General features: G+C 41.1%; 1 protein-coding gene across 1 annotated transcript; it reads right to left on the bottom strand.

The window, feature by feature from the left end:
- Positions 1–2,214: 2,214 nt before the first annotated feature.
- On the bottom strand, positions 2,215–3,325 carry LOC145438751 (uncharacterized). Its single transcript, XM_080316107.1, has 2 exons — positions 2,814–3,325; positions 2,215–2,472 (listed from the first exon to the last, which is right to left on the bottom strand). Exons 1-2 carry the CDS (start codon positions 3,108–3,110, stop codon positions 2,215–2,217), a joined length of 555 nt encoding a protein of 184 aa, XP_080172233.1. The 5' UTR covers positions 3,111–3,325.
- Between the last annotated feature and the right edge of the window lie 18,597 nt (positions 3,326–21,922).

Raw genomic sequence — 21,922 nt, 5'->3', positions numbered from 1 at the left:
TCCTGTGATATTCATAACCATTTTCCGCAATAACTTTAAGATGAACTGCTAGATCAGGCGCGGCCAATCTTTTCGGCCGAAAGGCCACATGAGGTTTACGAACCATTGTGCGGGCCATATGATGGTGATGACCTTTTTTAGTCGTCCCACAGGAGTGAGCTGGATTGGGTACCGGTGAAAACAAGACTTCTGTCACTACGCATAAAATCGATGATAAATGTGTCATGACAAGTCAGTGTGCCTCATTGACGTAACCGCACCAAGTTAATTGAATTCGGTCAATAATAATGTCACTTGCATATATTGCTGGTGACCTCTGTATACCGCTGGGCACATTTGGCAAGGACAGGATTATTCGGCGCTTGGACATATAAATATAAAAGATGCGTAGGCCTATATAAAATTGTTCAATGCTTTCATCGCCGACTTTGTTTCTGCGAGTGCAGACGCGAAGTCTTATGTTGAACGACACATTCTCCCACAATTGCGATTATATAGTCGGACCCAAATCTTCTAATTGGTCGTATTTTTAATTTTCGGGAAGGGTTACCAATACTAATAGCAAGAATCTACTGACAATAAACCACGCGCAGTTCTAACAGATAGATCAGGTCAAAAACATTGTTACGAAATAATTTAATTTTTGGCCATATCCGAAGATCAGCGAAAAATGTGGGCGACCGCTGGCGACGCCAATGCGTTGGAACTGATATGTTAGTCATCAAGAACCCTTGCAAGCAGGTCTTGCAAATTCACAATAAATTACGTTCATAATCTACTTTTTTATTGTTACTAGTTTTGAGAATTACCTCGCGCGCCACGGTTTGACCGCTCCCGTGCTAGATAGAAATGACCAGGCTTGACGTAATATGTTCATTAAAAAATTGTGTGTCAATTTAATGCCATATTTGTTGTTGCGATCATAGCCAAATGATTCGTCAGAAGCGTTACGCGTTATTATTACATTCGCCACCACCTATCTTTGTGGTACTCGTTAATATCAAATCGAATGCGTGGAATTTCAAGACATGGCCACGTATGTCAAGAAATGCAGTTGCGAAATTCATTTTGAAATAATAAAAGTAAACCCAATTCCTACATAAATAGGATGATGTTGATTTCAAGAAAAGTCATTTTGTTGCTGTTTGTCACTAACCTACAGATATCATCTTCACGAAATCTGCTAAGTTTTTCCTGTGTCGGACTCATTCTCGGCCACCCATACCTAGCCAATATATTTCATCCTGAATATACTAATTTTTCATTGGTGCTTGCGTGAAGCAAGCTCGGCCTTTCTAAAGGAACGCTAACGACTGATTCCAAACCTCACCTCTAATCTCTGCGTTGAGGATGCGACCAAATGAGAATTCCTCCAGAATTTCTACCTAACTGTTGGAGGTTTATCTAGGCTCCTACTCGTCATCTCATCCGTGTAAGCGGTGTCTTATAAAAGCCTGAGTGTGCCGTGCTACAAGTAGGCAGCGTGGTGTAAATGACCATATAAGTCGACGAACACCATGAATACAACAAACAAACCAAATGAATTAGTAAATGGACTCAATCTACATCTACCAATTAAGGAAGAATATGGCAGAGCGTCATTATAGCGTCGTGTATATTGGAGTACATAGATCCGATCTATAACGTCAAGTCCATAATAAAAGTTTATTGTTGTTCATAAATAATAAACATCAATATAGATGGATAGCAATTTCTTTGTAAATTGAAAACGTGGTCGAATAAATCTAATCCACATTTAATGCTACCCCCATAACATGTGTCTTCCCATTCAATGCGCCGTAGTCTATTACTGGTAAATGTGGCATCATCGCTTTTACTCGCGCCGCCACCTCTTCAATTGACATAGCGCCTTAATAACTATGTGATATAGATGGGTTCTGAATTGCCACCGGATGTGATGGCGTAGCGTGAAGTTCACTCCCACTCCCATATAAATGAGTCATGTGGCGTGAGGAATCTCGCTGACATCGGCTGTGTTGGCCCAAGTCCGTGAACAGTCTCCGTCCCATCAGTCGCAGTTGCGGATCGTATTCAAATATTCTCCGAACTCTATCTGAAAATTAAACTTAAAATAAATATCACGAGACGAAACATTTGAAATACTCATACCTAACATTTCCCTACCTAAAGTTAATATACACCTTAGCGTGGCGTTTAAACCGGGGGTTGTGCCATACGGCCACAAAGCATAGTCTAGGCTAGGGTGCAAGACGCTTCCAATTCCATTTCCTTAGAACACTTACTGTTATCGTGGATTGCTCTCTTCAGCTGCTCAAATGCTTCGTTAGAACTGATTGCAACGATAAATTCTCGCATTAATTCATCGTACGCATTTCTGTCAATTATTGACCACTGCGCGTCACACCCATCTAACGTCGCCAGCTTTCGGTACAGTACGACATTTACCTTTCCGGGATCGGCCGCGGTTGCCAGGCGATGTCGTATGCTATTCTGTAAAAGGAAAGAGTTCGAACATATTGAAACATGACGATAACCAGTGTTCGACGAGGGCGAATACGTTCTAAATTAATACGGATTCGTATTGACATAGCACGTATCATGTAAGTCGCTAAGTTAAATGATCTTGCATCAAATAAATCCACATCGTCACAATTTGTGACTCTAGGTATGGTCTTATCGTTTCGACAGTTTATCTATTCTTCGAAACAGAACGGCATACAAAAACTGCTGTTTGCTATACTATAATAAAACTACTGGATATGAGGAGGACCAATCGTTCAAATAGAACCTATCGTAGTTTGAATCGACTGTAAGTTCAGCGTTGCACTCACCTGGAAGGTCTTTTTGTGCGCTCTGGTATAATAGGGGAATATCATGGAAATATTGTGATATATTTCGCTATTATGTAGTGCCGCGCAATTCGCCATTTTGAACGCGAGAAAGATGGCAACATCGTAACTTCCAGGATGACGAGACAGAGGATTCACTGCCGCCATCGCAGCTGCAGACCCCAAAATGATGTTGAGAATGTTGTTCTCGTCCAACTCCACAGAAATACGACGTTTGTATCTTCTTTTCGTTCCTCGTCTACAACAAAAAACGTGAGTTATCGATAATGGAAGAGACATATGCACAGGATAGTAGAAGTATAGACACAAAAATATGAGTGATTACAGTCAGATATTGAGTATAATGTAACGAATCGTGGCTACAAGATTAGTTCACTAAAAATTGTGACAGACACCCCGACAGTATCAAAGCTCCATATGTACACAATTTGTTGAAATGAAAACTGTTAGATCGCACCAATCATATGCATTTGTCTATAGCGTTGTGCAAGTCAATGTTAATCAAATATATCTTACAAGATTTTTCTTGCGTTGTCCTTCAAAACGTTCAAACAATTCAAACTTACTTAGTCCCGGAATTCATACTCTCCAGCGCCTTTCGTCGAAGATCCGAGAAACAATAGGAGTTCCAACCAATCCTGTCGAGGAGGATTCGCAAATTTTCGGGGGATTGGGGGCCGATTTCCGGATGTAAAATACGTCTGATGCCGTCGTGGTGCGATTCAAAAACATTGTACGCAATTTCGACGTCTGCCGCGGCACAGGATACATCATGGTTTTGATCCTGGAGTAGGAATCGGTTGGGGGCGATGAAATGACGTTCATTCTGCAAATATTGCGCTTGTACGGGGACAGACATTCCAACTTCACGCTCGGGATCGCAGTTTCTGGGAATGTGATCTCCTGCCGAATGGAAGTATCTGGAATATAAAAATAAAGATTCATGCTCTGAACAGCATCATTCAAAACATAGTACAAAAATTTCATTGCACAAAGTCAATCAGCGTGACACGAAAACAAACTAGTTTTTACGGAGAGTTCCAGAGAAATCGAAAACACAAAGTTCTGTACTGTTTACCGGAAATTTGTTGCTGTATTTTGCCGACTAGACAGTGGCTCGGTGTTTTCCACATGTCTCTTCTTGCGAGGTGGTGTCGGCAAAGGGCTTGTGAAAATTTCTGAGTAAAGTTCATTGACAAACTTCGCGGCATCTTCATCGCTCCAGCGACCTGTGGTCGGGTGTTGTGAGTCGGAGAATCGGTTTCTTTGATGAAAGCCGCTGCGTTGCTGTAAAATTATGGACTATGTTATGAATATGCACCAGACAGCCTATATAACTGATGCCCCATGGTAAGGACATTTTATATTTAAATTCGGGTTAATTCAGTACATATTTATATTGTTCGGAGAATCTGTGGTCTTTCCCACGCTTAAATAAAGAAAACTCACGCGAACATTACATCTACTTCAAGTTTCCTATTCAAATGCTACTATATTGTTAATGACCTTACTAAAATTTCCAATGTCAGTGCTATTTCTAAATTCGAATTCGTATAACTTTCTGCTGTGCAAATTCGGGTGACATGCCCTTAGGGATAGTTTGCTCACATGCGCATCGGCAACGATCTTTGCTCCGTAATTTTGGGCCCGAAATAAACTTTCGCAATGTGGCGATAGGCTCAGATAATATAGATATTATTCCATTACTTTGGGGGATAGGTTCACAATGCGGCAATGTCCTGAAATTCATTTCTTCAAATTATACTACGGCGATATAGTGGAGCTTATATCTGAGGTATTCGTCAAGACAAATCCGATAAATCTTATAACGACCTACCTCGGAATCCCGCACTACTTGCTCAAGAATATCTGGACATCTTTGGCGTTTCATACTGCACTGCTGCCTTCGTCAAGTAGTATGTAAAATCAAATGACACAAATACAAATGTAATGGGTTTTAAATTCACCTTATCGCGGGTCAATTTGATTGGATTATTGAAATTTCTCTCACTTGCATACAATGTTCGATGCATTTTGTTGGCTGTTGCAACAACTTGTAATTAGGAGATAAGGGTCTGTCTACTGTGATATCTGATATATATTTTCTCTGGATTAGTGGCCAATTAAGCGAAGGTATATCAATGGTCTCATCCAGCGACACAAATTCAATTAAGGTGATATCATCACAACATCCATTGCAATAACACATTTATGATAACTCAAAGACTCTTTGGTGCTTCTTCTCAATAGTAATCGGCACAATAAAGGGATTCAAACATATTCAAAAATAAAACGAAATTATTGGCCCTTAGTCCAAGGTATCAATCGTCTGATCCAGAGGAGCATATTCAATTAAGGTGCTTTCATCACAACATCCATTGCAATAACACCTTTATGATAACTCAAAGACTTTTTCTGGGTGCTTCTTATCAAGAGTTATCAGCACAATAAAGTTATTCAAACATATTCAAAAAGCCAAATTGGGAATTGTGGCGGCAATTCGGAAAAGATCATTGAAGATGTAAGTTAGAAATCGTGTCTCTGTGCGAATTAATACCATGTTCCTTTTACACACACGTAGGAACGTCATATTTTGGCGATCTGCGATCTGGTCGATCTTACGAAATTGTTTGATACTCTGCGCCTATTGGAACCTGTTGCATGGCTTCGAAACAGTTGTCACGTTTCGTGATATATTATGCGGCCATATAGGAAATAGATCAAGATTAGTGAACAGTATCATTCGATATTCCCGCGGATTTACTCGTCTCGACAATACGAGGCACGACAATTTTCCAGTATATTAATTCTACCGGAATATTGGCACTATAAAACTAAATCGAAGAACCGTCTCTGTACTGCTAAGGTCATAATCTGACAGTGCGTTTCGAAAGCTGCGTGGTATATTCTTTGGCAGACACTTAGATCGTTGAATGCTCCAGTGATGTGCGTTTGGGGGATGTAAGTGAAGCAGGGCCTCATCCGTCGTCAGGATGAGTAACTGACAATTGCGGAGATCTCCGATAATGATTGGCATTTTCTATTGTTCGTGAATCAATAACATTTGTACACCCAATATAAAGTGAATTTGGATATTTTTCTTACATATTGCGTAAAGGAGAGGTGGGCATGGAGTAAACAAATAGGAAGCAAGCCTCACCTATGACAGTGTAATTCATCATAAAATTCGGAATTTATATTAAATGGTATTAATGGAATGCTACCGTCTCACTGATTCCAGAAATCGGAGTATTAATAGTTCTGCAACATCAAAATCCCTCGAAATCGGCAAGGACTGTGAAATTCGGCGCAGAAAAACAACATCCCAGTAAAGCACAGATTAATTTGCCTCGGTGATTGTTGGCTCATAATCCGGCAATGGCAGTGCAGTGAAAGCGTGCTCTATAGCAGTGCCGTTCAACCTGTGTGACGGTTCGCACTTGTGCGAATGAAAAAATTGCACTGCGAATGACTAAGGTGGTGCGAATGACTAAGGTGGTACGAATGAAAATCTGGATCAAGTGCGAATCAAAATCGTGAATAATTGTTAATTTTTCTGACGTGGAATAATTCAAATTAACCTCATAGGAAATTTAAGTTCTGTGTAGCTTTTGTAGATGCGACGAAATTGTCAAAATTTGGAAAAAATTCTGCGATAGTTTTTAAATATCCAAGGATACTGTGCCGGGTACTGTAGCCAATAAGCGAGACACGCAGAAAATATGGATTTATCATGAGAATTCATGATAAGATTTGTCCAACTGTTGTTTTCTGTAAAACATGGTTTATGACCGTTGGGGTGAACTAGTGTAGGGGTGTGCAATGCGCGAGTTTTCGAGGCCAACCCCATTCTGCGTCGGGGCACATGAAGACGTAAAGTTTTGGCCAACAAACCGCTGATAACATGCGGTGCCAAAAACATAAGCGGAGACAAAACCTTGGTCTAAGAATGACCGATGCTGGATGGCCAAGCCTTTTAATATGGATATGCTCCGTTGTAGGCACGGAATAGTCCCGTTCTTGCAATCCGGGTAGACAGTATAGTACAACTGCGACACGCAGAGGAATTTAATTCGCTCTCATTTGAAATCGCGTGCGTCATACATGTTTTGTAGAGCTTTGTTCGGTAGAGTTGTGGTGTGCGCAACGTCATACATGTCCGTAAAATCGTAGCAAATATACAACTGCAATATTAAAAATGAATTCATTTTCATGTTTGAGGCTGGGGTCGCGAGATGCCACGAAAATTCAGATTTTGGTGGTAGTCTAAAAGCTGCTTTACCGTCAGGCCTATTAAACTGTTATGAATTCTCAAGTTAGATTGAGGTAAAGAGCAGAACACACAGTATCGTGAATTTACTTGCTCTTCTCATGTGCTCTCTAGACCAGAGGTCTCAAACTCAAATGTGCTCACTGGCCAATTTCTTAGTTTTGATGACGCCGCGGGCCGCACCACCAATAATAGGGATATTCAACGCAGAATTTTCAAGTATGCCTTGTTTGACGGGAGCTTGGAGACAGGCATTCCACAGACTTCATGAAAATTTAATTTAGTATTGTGTTATTCACCCTTGACACGGAAAAAATCATATTTTCAAATATTTGAATAAAATTGTTTTTATGCCGGGCATTATTTGTTCAAATATTGAGTTATAGACATCATGCGAGAAGACGAATCATGATCATGACATCGTCAAACTTTCGGGTTATAATATTGCAGCTAGTGGACCTTTGACGTGCCACAAATATATGTAGAATATTCTAAAATCTATACTGAAGATTGATCTGATAGCAGAGCATTTGAGCGGTGTAGCCTAATCCGGGCTATGATATAGTCGTGATAAGTAGGCTATCGTTACTTTGTCATTGCCGAAGTCAAATTAAATCAGCGTCATATTTTGCCTTCGATTATTATTGGAACATATCAATAGCAACTTGAATATAATCATTATTGAGCCAGAGTAATAGCAATGTTTCTTAACCTTAGCGATCGTACCCCTCGTGCTTCCAATGACATTTATCGTAGCACATACGAATTTTCAGCGCAATTTCATTAGAAGCCTAGCGCGAAGACCATTTTCCAGATGTATAAATCGGTCAAGAAAATATTCCACAGCATATAGGCCTAATCCCACAATGCATCTCGTACCCCATGAGGTGGTGCTCCGTACCCCGAAGGGGTCTGCGGACCCTGATTAAGAACTCATGGAATAGAAATGTCCAATCGCCGATGAATTCATTGGTGTTACATCTGTGGAGCGTACTACTACCTTACTCGCCACCAATGATAACAAGCATAAAGAGATCGGACAACACCCAGTATGTAACCAACTATGCGTCGCGGGGGTAACATATTGCCGATGGTTGCCACACTGTCCTGATTAGATAGCTATATACACCCTACGCAACGCAATCTACGGCCTTTTGATAGATTACTATTCCCCATGACAGTTGCATAGATTGTTGCATCCGTAGAATTGCCAAGTCACAGTTCAAGTCGCAAGTCCGTTTCCGATTTTAACGTTTGATTCGACTCATCTCGAGTAATTTTCATTTATTCACCCAGTCAATCCGAAATCGATTAATTTTACGAAAGATCGCACAAAATCAATTCACAATTTCCAGTCACGAATCCTCAACGGATCATGTTTTATCATCATAAACTAGAAATGTGATGTAATAGCTGATCTTCTACCGCATGGTAGCTTTTACAAGTGATGTGATAGTGTAGTTTGCTGAGATTTCAATGTTTTCAAAGCAGTTTTAGGGTGAACTTCAAGTTCTTATATCTAAAAAGATATGTGGCACTGAAATATATTGTTGAATACTTGAAATTCCAAAATGCCGTCGGGGGCCGCACAAAATACTCTTGCGGGCCGCGTGTTTGAGACCTCTGCTCTAGACAAATGTCGGAGGAACGTATCACAAGGTAGCCAGCTCGAATGTGCCTATACTCTAGGCTTACCATATTTTGGAAATCAAAAAAGAGGACACTTTTTTAGAAATTTGCAACTTGCAAAACCGGAGTAAAATTCTCAAATACCAGTTAATTTTTCCCACTTTGTGATCGGTTGACTAAAAAAAAAAAAAAAGGTCATATTTTCGCTCAGAGCTAAAATCACCGTTTTTCACTCCGAAATACCCGCCGGAGCTTCACTTCTGTGCTAATATGCGGCACATCACTCTCAATTTGCTCTAAATCTGCCTAAATTTTCAAAAAAGAGGACAAAATCTCAAAAAAGAGGACAAAAGGGTGTCCTTCGAGGACACGTTCAAAAAAGTCAAAAAAGAGGACAAATCCTCTTAAAAGAGGACGTATGGTAAGCCTACTATACTCTCCTTGATCGTTTTGCACCGTATGCTCCATGACATAAGGCAAAAGCCTCAATACAAACATGTAAGTTTTTCACCCTGTCGACAAACTGGAGCCTCCGCGCGTGACCTTTGTGTCAGTTCTCAAAAACGGTTTCTGCCAGCAAGCATTTTTCACTCGCGAAAAAGGCGCAGTATTTTGGATAGAAGCGCAGAACAGATTTTAAGACCTGGCCATCCAAGCACTAGTAGACGACAATATTGTTTGACCGAGAAGGGTTGTAGTGAAATAGTTGAAATCAAAACGAACGAAACAATTGCCTTTTTTAATGAGACACGTGATAGCTTAAGCTACATAGCATAGCCAATTTGATGCACATCTGAACCAAAAGTGTCTTCGTCTAACAATTTTCGATTAGTCTGAGCGAATGAAATATATTTTACAAAAAAGAAAGTTCGAATGGAACTCCAAAAGGTTGAAAAGCACTGCCTATCGAATTCGCAAACTGACGGTGTATAGTAGCCTACAGTGCTTCCCAACCGGTCGCTCGCAGCCAATCACTGGATCGCGAAGCTATTTCAGGTGAGTCACGAAGAATCTTCCATTCCATTTGCCAAAGATGCTAAACACGCGTTCTCGCGGCATTTTAGAAGAATGGACTTCGAGCCCCAATCTCCCCGCGTACGCCACTGCACGCGACGTGCCATCACAGAAGTCACGTTTCAATGAAATACACTAATTGCCTGAAACCGACGATGGCCGAGACGAGTGTGTCATCACGATTCGCAGCTATGAGTTGGTGTGTGTGGTCTCCAGGGAATCCCTAAGACAGGTGAATTTAGAAAACTACTGGTATTCCCTGGAACCCCGTTTAAGAACCACCGATATAGTGACTATAGCAGGGGTTCTCGGCCATTTCTTGGCCGTGGCCCATTTTCCGGTTTGAAAATGTGCTGTGGCCCACCTCTTGTATAGAGTAATAATCCTGTTCAATGCGTGATAATCGACGGCGCCGATATGCCTATTTGTCTTAAATATGCGCATTTTTCTTTCAATTTACTGATGATATTTAAATGGAGACCTTTCGGCCCATGAAATCGCACCAAGCGCGACAAAAATTTTCAAGTCGAATAAATATTTTTTAACAAACGACCAACAAAATAATCTTGGGCCCCTTCGAGCTCGCGCAATGGGGGGTTTGGGTGCAACAGTCACGGCCCTGGTAGTCCATAGGCTGAAACTCCTGTGTATATTATTATGATCATCCGCTGCTTCATTCGCGACGCGAAACACAATGACCAAATCCACGCATCCACTGTGTGATTGGGATTTTAGTTCCACTTTTGTGGGGAATGATATAATCAGTCTGGGTCAGCTTCAAACAATTCATTGGTGAATGGGGTACTACAGAGAAGTAATATGCATGCTGTACGATGCACACTATTGTATATGTCTTGTACCAAACCAACTGAAGTTGCGATGTCAGGATATTCAATCCAATGATACAATCAATTCATGTGACTCTTACATTATGTACAACGATTTCCAGGGCGGACATTTTAAACCGACTACAAAGATTAATGCGCTCCGCTGGATCCTCAATCAATTGCGATTCGTTGCGGTGGTGCAGTGTACCTCCGCCATAAGTTGATAATAATTTGCAATTGTGGCTGTTTTTGTCTTGCAATGATACGACTTGCCTAAGTACAGTAAATCTATGCATCAATTACACTTCATTCCGAGTTTATTGCACACCCCTGTCAACTGCATACGGCATATGACCCCGCCGGATGACTTGGTTACTTCAGTTGTCATATACACGGAATTGTTTTGGTTTCTGATGGCTGTGGGTTTTCATAGCCAGTGGAAAAAGCCGTCGTTTCTCCTTCCCGTTTCGGCTCGTGCATGCTGACTCCATGCGTGCCACTGCGTCTCATCGGAGTCGGAGGAAAAGCTTTACGTAGCTTACGTATAATTAGATAATATGAATATATTTTTAGCGATTAACAGAACAAATATAACTAAACTTCAATTAATGCTAAAATTTTCTAAATAGCTTTGTGGCCCACCTCAAATGCTCCTGTGGCTCACCCTTTGAGAACCCCTGGACTATAGCAATTACCCGATTGAATGAATATATAGATAACGCACTGGTTTAATTATTGTCTCATTCCCCACAGTTGCATACGCCAATAGGTCGCGAACTAGAGTCCGAAAGAGGTCGACCACAGAATATCTACTCAGGTGTTAAAGGTTTATCTTAGCAAAATTATGTGGTGCCAGAACGAAGGTGTGTCGTGTGGTAAGTTGGCAAATCATGAGAAACGTCGGCATGCTGTAAATGACCATAGTATAGTCGAAGCACCATGAATAGGTGCCTACCACAAACAATAACAATCACATTATGTAATTTGTCTGTAAAATGCTGCACGGAGCTAGGTATGGATAATATTGGAAAGCGTGGCGTGCGGGGTTATGGTTATATACTATCGTGAACGTTCGATAGCTCATGCAAATCATTCAATTAGGAATCTCCTCGTCTTATATTAGCATCGTTAGATCAAATGGCCTAATATTGTAATTGATCCTGTACGTAATCCATTTTCTTCGAACTGCGTAACCGATCCATTCACTCTTGCAGTATCAAAATGTGATATACACCCTTCGAATCTGTTTTCCATCTCCTATGCTGTGACTGTATATTTTATTTGCGTGGCGGTTCGCCACCAGATCAGGTGTAGAGGGTAAAGGTGCAGGAAATGGATTTCGTAAAATTGCCGTCACAAATAGAATCGCCAATGTAAGTGCATCGGTTACGTTTGGCAATCACCTAATCCAGTGGTTCTCAACCGGTGTGCCGCGGCGCACTAGTGTGCCATTTACTTCTCCCAAGTGTGCCGCGAGAGATTTCTTCTAAATTTTGAAATTATGTGCAAAATAATTCTAGTACGTAGCAAACGACCAATATTCTAAATCAGACTCGACGTGAAGAGTTTACATATGACAAATCAAAATTACTGTCATGACATCGCGATCTTTAAAGGCTGAAGTCAGTTTTACGCAACATCGTTATTGATCGCAGAGAAGAGCCGACATGGCGGCACCTGTGTGGCAATGCAGTTTTCTAATCTTCATGGTCTTTTCATCATCATCATTGGTTTATTAGCAATTTTTATCAGTTCAATACACCACAAAAAATGCGATACAATGAAAAGACAGGAAGATGTCGAAGCGACAGGAGTAGTCTATGGAATCTGACACCCACCTTGGCCTAGGCCTGGGCGATGTATAGAGGAGGCATGCACACTGAATGAAAGTAAAGAAGATAGTATAGAAGATGAAAGCGACAAGAAATAGGGCGGCATGTCATGGGAAGCGAGATCGATAGGTCAGTCGTGGTCCGGTAATCTTGAGGATGGACTGTATTTATTTAGTAGTAATTGCTTGTATTTCGACTTGAATGTGGACATCCTCGTTGACTGTCGGATGGCCGGCGGGATACTGTTCCACACATCAGGTCCGGCATATTTGATAGAGCGATGATCTTTTCGGTCGATCATATGATATTTGGACGACGTGATCGCGCGTGTGTTGGACTTGTGCGCTTTTGATTCCGAGGTAAGGAAGTCATTGAAATACTCGGGGCAACGACCGCAGTGGAACTGATACATAAACTTGGCGATTTCTAGTTTCCGCATATCTTCTAGGTTTAGCACGCCGTATCTCTTCAGCAGCGACTTGTTGGATGGGCAGCCAGGCCCCTTTTGGGCCCTAGCTCGTCTTCCTAATCACCAGCGAGAAATGAACTCCTTTCGAAGTGATGGTCACGTTTACAAATTCGAATTACAAACAATACCGGGTGGTCTCTGATGTAGTACTTCTGCCTTGTCGGAGCACTGAAGTAGAATTTGCTCTGCTCCAGAGTAGAAATTACTGTATCTTCTATATCGGCGGACATATCACAAATAAGTCTGCAAATCGTATCATTCGACATGGGAATCGTTTTCAACTCTTCCACAGCTGTGGTCACAAACATTTTTTTACAGTTCTAGTGCAAGCCGGAAGAACAACATTCTCTGTTTCCGTGTAAGTTTTTGAATTTTTAGCTATTACCTCCGCTTCAACAGAACTGCTATCTCGTTGAAACTTTATGGTGCGCGTAGATTAGGGGTTCTCAGCCGGCACTGCCGTAGGCTCGGAGCGTAACGTTATGTCACATGCGACGAATTTAAGAATTGAGATGTAAATTAGATCAAATAATATCATTATATCAATTCTCCCGCACCCACTGTGTGTTTGGGGTTACAATAACAGGACCTGCCGCAAGTACCGTAAATCTACATCAGATACACTTCAGCCCGAGTTTATATGAATACCATTTTTCACGGCAGACGACAAACGACATGACGCCGCCGGAATATTTGGTTACTTCAGCATAAACTTGCAGTTACTACATAATCGAAATTATTTTCGTTGCTTTTAGACGTAGGTTGACATAGTCGTGGGACAAAAGCTGCCGTTTCCCGTCCCCTTTTCGACTTGTACAATTGTACATTGTGACTCCGTACGTGCCACTGTGTCTCATCCGAGTCGGATGAAAACCCTCTCTCAGCGCAGCCCGAGGTTTCACCGAGATTGCAGCGGGTAAGTTATGTTGTAGCAGAGGTAATAGCTAAAAATTCAATATTTCACAGCGAAGCGAAGTTATTCTTCCGGCTTGCACTAAAACTGTAAAACAGTTTTTGTGACCGCGGCTAATTAGAATTGAAAACGATTCTCATGTCTAATGATAACATTCATAGACTGATTTGTGATATGTCTGGTACAGAATATACCGTAATTTCTTCTTTGAAGAAAAGCAAAATCTATTTCAGTGCTCCGAAAAGGCTGAATTGTTTCGTCAGAGATCACTTTATCATTGCTACTGTGGGTTCCACTGAGCATTCTGGTAGTTTAAAGCTGCCGTAAGTCAAAAATGTTGCGAACCACTGTGCTCGTGTGCCGCGAACTATTTTTCATTTTCAAAGGGTGCCGCGGGATCAAAAAGGTTGAGAACCACTGACCTAATCGATCGCGTCGTGAGTGGAGTTTAACCTGACAATGGATCAGCAGTGCTCTACGTATAAGGAATGATGTGAAGTGAGGCTAACGTTCGCGTTCTGTGTGCGAACCTCAGAAATTCAGAGGTTCACGTTAACAAACGAACCTTGGTAGGTTCTGCACTGTGAACCTTTTTCATATATTACCATTTTCACGTCATTATAACATCTTTGGTTGTAATTCTTTGCATTTCAACTTCGGGCCAGCCTGCATGGTGTTGGCAGCATACAAATCAACCTTAAACTGCATGCACCTTGCTAATCTCAAAACTTTTACTTTGTCACAAGTTTGTTCGAAATATTCAGCTTTCCATTTGTAAGTATTTAGTGACTCTCTGCTGTGAGCTTGACCCGCAATCACATAATATCGAGAAGGAAATACACTACTTGTAGGTAGTCAGCAGATTATGCATATTCAACCAATCAATGAAATTCATATACATTGTTGTCTGATGTATAAAATCTAGCAGGCGCAGCGGATCTATCTTCATTTAATATGTTTGTGCGTGGCGAGCTAGCGCAGTGGTCGGCTAAATTGTTGGGAAAGAGAAAAAAAATATTGAATTCACGGGATTAATATAGCATTTGATTGTTCAACTTTGTACATTTGGTGACGTTTAAAAACTCAGCATATATATACTTCGGCATTGTGGTATAATGTGGCCTGAGTCGTCACTAGGTATGTGTACACGTACAGTGTACATAAATGGCGTTATGCTTTGGTCAGCGGGATGAAGTTTGGTTTCATGGAATGCTACAAATATGCTTGTTTTGGGGCCATGGGGAAATCACATAGCTACATCGTCGCATGTACACCACGGTATTAAAGCTGAAATCTCCAGAAAAAGTTTCACGTATACTTGGGCGCTGTTAGTGGTGAAATATTCACAGTGTGGGACCCAGGACAATATTATCTGGTACGGGTTCGAAATTCATAGGGCCGGAGGTGAGATTTTACAAGATGTGCCTCGTGACAGCGAATCCTTCCTATATGCTTTCGGAACGACATGCAGTCATGAGAGAAATAGCGCGAGGCACTTTCAAATCGGTGCCCACGTATAATGATTGACAACCGGTCATAACAATATCCAAACTCGAAAACCTAGATCATTGTAGTGGTATAATTAAACAAATTCGAGCAGAACGCCGATAATCTAATTCTAATATAAGTTTTAAAATGTTTTTATGTTCAATTCTTAATTCTCATCAAGTTTCTGGTTTTACTGAAAATACGACTGAATCTTGCAAATTGAGCCAAGCTTGCTGTACAAGCATTTTCCTTTCTCGTGCCTGTGACAATGAACTCTGATTTGAATGAATTGAGCTTTTTCTTGTATTCCTTTGTAATTCGGAATGGAATTCAATTTTAAAGATATTATAAATTCAGCAATTCTAGTTCTAATATAATCTAGAGAAAAACTGAGTTCACATCATTTTAATTCTAATCCCAATTTGGATAGCTGGAAATTTTCTAGATGTCCAACTCGGCCAGTAGCGAATTCAGTATTTATTTGAAACTACTTATAATATCAACTTAACGCCTTTGAATTTAATGGCAAGCTTATGACTTACTGATGCGAGGTACCATATGCATTGTCCTGGCCCACAACGAGACAGGAGCGATAAGAATTGAAATGAATTGAGTCTGATGTCTGAATCAGACAATGGAGATGAAATTTTAAAGTAATCCGTCGTATCTGTCTTATGCGCCTCTGAATAGTGACCGCGCTCAGACATCAACGAAATCTGATAAGACTCACAGACACACCGGAGCAGACGTCCTGTAATGTTTATACTTTGATAACAGTACCGCAATAATCCGCATCAATATCGCAAACTGTCTACTATAAATCAGCATGGGGCTTGTTGAGCGATGATTAAAATACCATCCTCAGATAAACATATAGGGACTGCCGTGTCCCATTGTAATTACCGTTTGATAATGTTGGAGAAATTTATTAAACTAAAGGATTCGAGTGGAGTTGTCGCTGAAGAAATCAGATTTCTTCTGTAGAGTGTGCAGTAACCCACAGTTACTTTGGTGCTGACGAACAGTCTGAGAATACTACGCATAGTGAGGAGCGATGAACTGAGTTGAATTATTATGAAATACGCTTGAATATTGTCCATATATGCGTTCGTGAGGTTCGTGAAGCTGTTACCAAGTTGACTCGCACTGACAAAAACATGGAGTCGAATCGCGTATAGTCCGAATAGTTGGACATCTGATCATTGAAATAATATTATACGGCTATTGATGCAATGGTGATTCAATTGAATAAGATTGAGGTTGAAAATCTGCTCAACTTCCGATTGACAACAACCTGAAACTATGCGAATTACTGTCAACATCGCGCATGTAGGGATTTTATGATTGAGACTTAAACGAGAATGGTATTAATCATTTTCATTATCCAACCACTCGCCACCTGGTTGCAATTCTCAAATCGTGTTCAACGTCGGACAGGATAGACTAGATTGTCGACATGAGGATGTTGTAAAATCGAGAATATATATATCGTCACATCAGCGTGTCATGCGCCACGCAAAGCCAAACGTTATTGGCATCAACTTTTCCGAGCCGAACTCTCCCTGAACTTGGAGGTTTGACGTCGATATCTAATAGGCCAAACGTCCTTTATCTGGTCACCATGAGGTTTCGATCGCGGTTCAAAAGATGAGCTGAGACTTCAAATCACAGTTATTTGAGGACTTCCTAAACTATACCTCAGCAACTAGAATTATGTATCACAATTCGCAATCTGCAGGCTCCTGCTCGAATTGTGGCACCAACTGCTATATGGTTGGAGTCCCGGCTTAAATATATTGATGTTCGGCGTTAATATAATAATATTGGTATAGAGGACGGGCAGGTTGTTGGATTTATAGTTCGCACATGGTCGTTGCCTGACCGATTTAGGATATTTGAACCGATTCTGATAGAACCATTATCCAGCACCTTCCTCGATGTGATCAGCTGATATTAAACATAATGTCCAGATAATAATGAATTTCCAAAGCTCCAGAGAGTCTATTTAAATAGCATTACAGCCATTTCCATGCTCGGACCTGATATAAATACGAAAAAGTTCATCTGGACACCCGTGAGCTATATGAAATGGATCAATATCCCTAGCCTAGGGGTCACATATTATAGTTATTCGACTGCTTACTACCATTCTGAGAGTCAGAAAAATTGACGATCTTTTTCCTTTGCGCAAATGGCTGATACCGATAGTTCTTTCAAAGTGTGATATGGACTCGATTATATCAGCCAATCGATCGTCAGACTGGCTTTAGTCTAGAGCAGTGGTTCTCAACCGCCGGTCCGCGGACCGGTGCCGGTCCGCGACGACTATTCTGCTGGTCCGCCAGACATTTTGTAATTTTATACTTAATTGCAAAATAAAATAAGTAGAAGGCGGCTTATCAATGGATAAAAGGATCAACACATCACATTTAAAACTGAATAAAAACATCCCCATTTTATTCGTACTACGCATTTCGTAGTACGTTTGGTTGTAGTGGGAAATGAGCAAATGTGTTTGTCCCGACTCCGAAACGCTTCTTCTCTCGACATTATCGAATCGAAGAAAAATATTCAAGCTTGGGTATTCCCGGGGCTCCCCACCTAGGGGTCACGACCCCAACGGGTCCGTTTACCTACTCTACGTAGTCTCGGGGACAGGATTTGAATACCAATGACCATTGCAAGAATGCCATTAAACCGGGTGCTATCGGCAGTTCATTTCTGAATATTCTAGTTCATTTTGCAACATAGAAAAAACCGACCTCTGAAAAATGCGAACTTGGCAAACAAGGTATCGGCTCAGTCGAAGGGTCATACTAAAACGCCACTCACTCTAACGTAAGGTTGGCATCTGGTCACCTCTATTAAAATTCAAATGTCGTGAGGCTAGAAATCAATGGGATGGTAGTTTTCCTTACAAGTGACCGATAGTGCTATGTGTTAACATAGTGGTTCTCAAACTGGGTCCCGAGGTTCGTTTGGGGTCTGCGAGAAATGTTCCGAAAAATTCAAACCATCCGGAAAAAAAAAACTAAATTTTTGAATTTAAAAAAATTCAGGCAAATTATTGTTAAATCAAACTCAAGGGGAGCCGAAATAATATCATTAATCAAGATAAAGTAGAATATTTTAGTGCTAAATTATTCAATTTTAAATTTGAGTTTCGCCTTGCGCGCGTTAGTTTCACTACGCATTTCTCAATTTTATTGTGCGTATTCCCACCCAGGAACAAAATACGCATAGATTTACAGAATTGAAATCTTAAGAATCTTCCTGCATTCGCAATTATGCGAGCATCGCTTAAGGCCGTTGAAATACTTTAATCTATAGGAACGCGTAAAGAGTGACTGCATTATCGGCATTTCCGCGCTGAACGTTTCCGCGCCACGACACACTACGACATAGAGCGGTTTTGCCAACAAACGACTTCACGAGAAGTGCGCTGGAAAATATCACTGGCGGCATGTTGGCCGGAACCGTCGGTATTGATCTGTTCAGGCACTGAAATAGTCGTCACGGAATAGTCCTTATCTAAGCCGCGCACGGTGTAAATGCGATCCGCGGGGGGAAATAATTCTCCCAGTGTTAAAATGCGAATTGCAAAATGATTTTTTCTTTATTTCAGTCTGGTACGTGTTAGCGACTCCAATATTATTCGATTAGCCACAATCATTACCTGGGTTTACGAAATAACTACACGCTTCAACAAATTAATTACTGTATTATTGACAAAATGTACTCCCTGAAAGACTTCGCGAAAGGGTAGTATTGAAATTACCGAATGCGGTAAGAGGGGTCTGAAGAATTCTTTCCCAGAAATTAAATTGATCGCCCTTTGGCGACCAAGACCACCGTTTATGGGTGTTTGCGTTAATTTGGTAAGGCGCCGTGAGTCATACAAAAGATTGCGAAGCGACCGTTTCGTGAAGTTTTAGTAAAAGTTGCAGAACCAGAGTTAATAGAACAAACCTTGAGCGTGGCCGAGCAACTTATAGATTGTTGTCTGCATTTCGCGCGACGCAGAATTTCACGTAGCAGTATTCGACTTCTTTGATTCGATATAGATAGAAATAGTTCCAAAACAACGATGTATTGGTATATAGTCTGGGACGGAGAACGAGATTGACACGCACATGGTCGTCAGCTTTCCGTATAGACCAGGAGTAGGTTTGGGCGGGGGGAGTGGTCACCATTTTTTGTAGTCAGCACGCCAAATTGAGAGGTGAGGTCGCGGGACATTTTCAAAACGGTATTAGGTGTCTTGAGGTTGCGACCATAAAAGGGTTGGGATCCCCTGGTGTACTCGGTTAATCCGAGGCCTTCGGCACACTACCACAGAATTTCATGAATGCCGTGATGAACACAAATTAATCCCTCAAATGTCACTCTCTAGTAGCATTGCCAAAAATGGTTGCATGCTTTTATCGCAATTGCAATTCGGGTTTATTCAATTTTTGAAGATCCACCGGTCCGCCGACTATTTTTTGAAATTTTTACCGGTCCGCGAGCTCAAAAAGGTTGAGAACCACTGGTCTAGAGCGCATGAAGGTAATTGCACCGCTGATTATTAAATATTAGGAATATGCCGTATATGCTAATCGAAACAAAATTTATGTGGTTTGCAGACATAATCACCATTAGATCGTTTTACTGACTATACAAACTTGCGTCATGAAAAGGAAATTGTCGTCAGATCTCAGTAATTCGCGCGACGTGAACAGACCCCGAAAAATGCTGATCATGAGCAGCAGTTCTGAGGATTCGAATAGCGAAAATTCGCCGGCAGTTCGGAAGAGGGAGAAAAAGGTGGTACGTCGCACCAGGCGCCTACTACGTACGCCGCATGTAGAGCTGAATCCTGCCGTCATACCACCTGATGTCATGTTGGAACGCGTACCTTGGACGGCATTGTACGACGAGAGAGAAGAAATTGGGTCGGGTGGGGGCGGCACGGTCCACGCTGGTGAGTTATCTTTTCCAACATTCGATTTAACGAAATTAGGTTATCTTTCAGAGCATTATTCATTTGTGTTGGCGTACGGTTATTTTGAAATATTTGACTTTGTAAATAATTTAAAATATTCGCCTAAATGACTCAAATTTTTATGCATAAGATTTTCCTTTCAATACTCTTGCCAGAGTCAGCTACTTACTGACGATTACCCTGACGATATCCAGCCGAATCTATTGATATATATCACAATATGAATTTTTATTCAATTGTTCAAAGTTCCGTACGTCTAGGAATCCCCACAATAAATACTGCGGCATCTCACAATTTACATCTTACAATGAAATATCTCACACATGATTTGATCAATCTAACGTCTCATTTATTTCTGCAGCGACTCGGAAATCAGACGGCAAGGCCGTTGCCTTAAAATTTATACCCAAGTTCAACGTACCTCAATGGGTTCAATTTTCAGGCTGCACGGTACCGATAGAATTCGAGCTTCTTCACAAAGCGTCTGTGTCGAAACATCCAGGTTAGTTATTGATGTTTATTACGGTCGATATGCTGCAGTTATACGTGTGATAGCGAGGATATCCTTGATTGTAAGCCTACCTATTCAGCAGAGTATACAGGAGTAGCCATACTCGTGTAGTAATAAAAGTTGATTGTTGATATACCATGTTCTTTCCAATTCTCTACTAGATGCTGATGATAACTTATGACGAGTGTCAGCCGAAAATTCTCGGGTGTATTTCAATGTGTCTATGCGAAGCCCTTCTACTAGAAGTACGGTTGTACATTTTACTCGATTACGATCATAGACCAATCGATTTCCGAGACACGTCAAACCTACTTCAAGTGGAAGCAGATAACGAAAATCTTACGGATTTGGATTTGATCACGTTCCATCTGATGATTAGCCAGGATTCTCATGACTTGCCGCTTGAGCTGAGATCGATATGGAACAATATGTAAATTATGATGATCTCTAGACTGCGTATTGAAAGTACGTTACTACATTTTTATCGCTTGGATTCGTGCCGAATCTTTTGATACCAACATAAACGAGATTGCGCTACTAATAACTTTATCACCGTCTTGTAGGAAGGTGATCAATGATCATGCATGTGCATGCGTAGTTGGTACTCAAGTTGAAGTAATTTATGACTAAAATAGAAATAAAAGAACCGATTTACACGTAGTGAGAAAAGCTAGGTTTTCTCGGCCTAGTTTAACCGAAAAAAACTCAAAACTGTGAAGTAGAAGAACAAGTGAATAAGTACCGCTCGAGTTTAGTTGTAGTAATAATAACCTACTTCAGTACTTGATAGAATAACGGTTCTTCGTTCGGCTTACTGACCAACTCCATGGTAATGTCACACTATTCTTCTTAATACTCGCGACTCAAATCGAATGACTAAAGGTTCTCGATTATGCCTAGAGGTCCTAGTAATAACTTGAAGTAACTGCTTACAGATCCATTCTTATCATCTAATTTTGCAGGAATCATCGGTATGATTGAATGGTTTGATGAAAAAGACGAATTCGTGCTCGTGATGGAAAGACCGAACCGCGCTGTCGATATTCGGCAGTCGCAGTGCGACTGCGGCGAATTCTCAGAGGATACCGCACGAAGCGTCTTCCATCAGGTCGCTCTAGCAGTTTCACACTGTCACGAATCCGGGGTAGTCCATC

This window comes from Botryllus schlosseri, chromosome 1 (genome assembly GCF_051294905.1).
Source record: "Botryllus schlosseri isolate E-star chromosome 1, Bs_hap1, whole genome shotgun sequence".
Lineage (NCBI taxonomy): Eukaryota > Metazoa > Chordata > Ascidiacea > Stolidobranchia > Styelidae > Botryllus > Botryllus schlosseri.
This window is presented reverse-complemented; position numbering and strand designations above follow the sequence as displayed.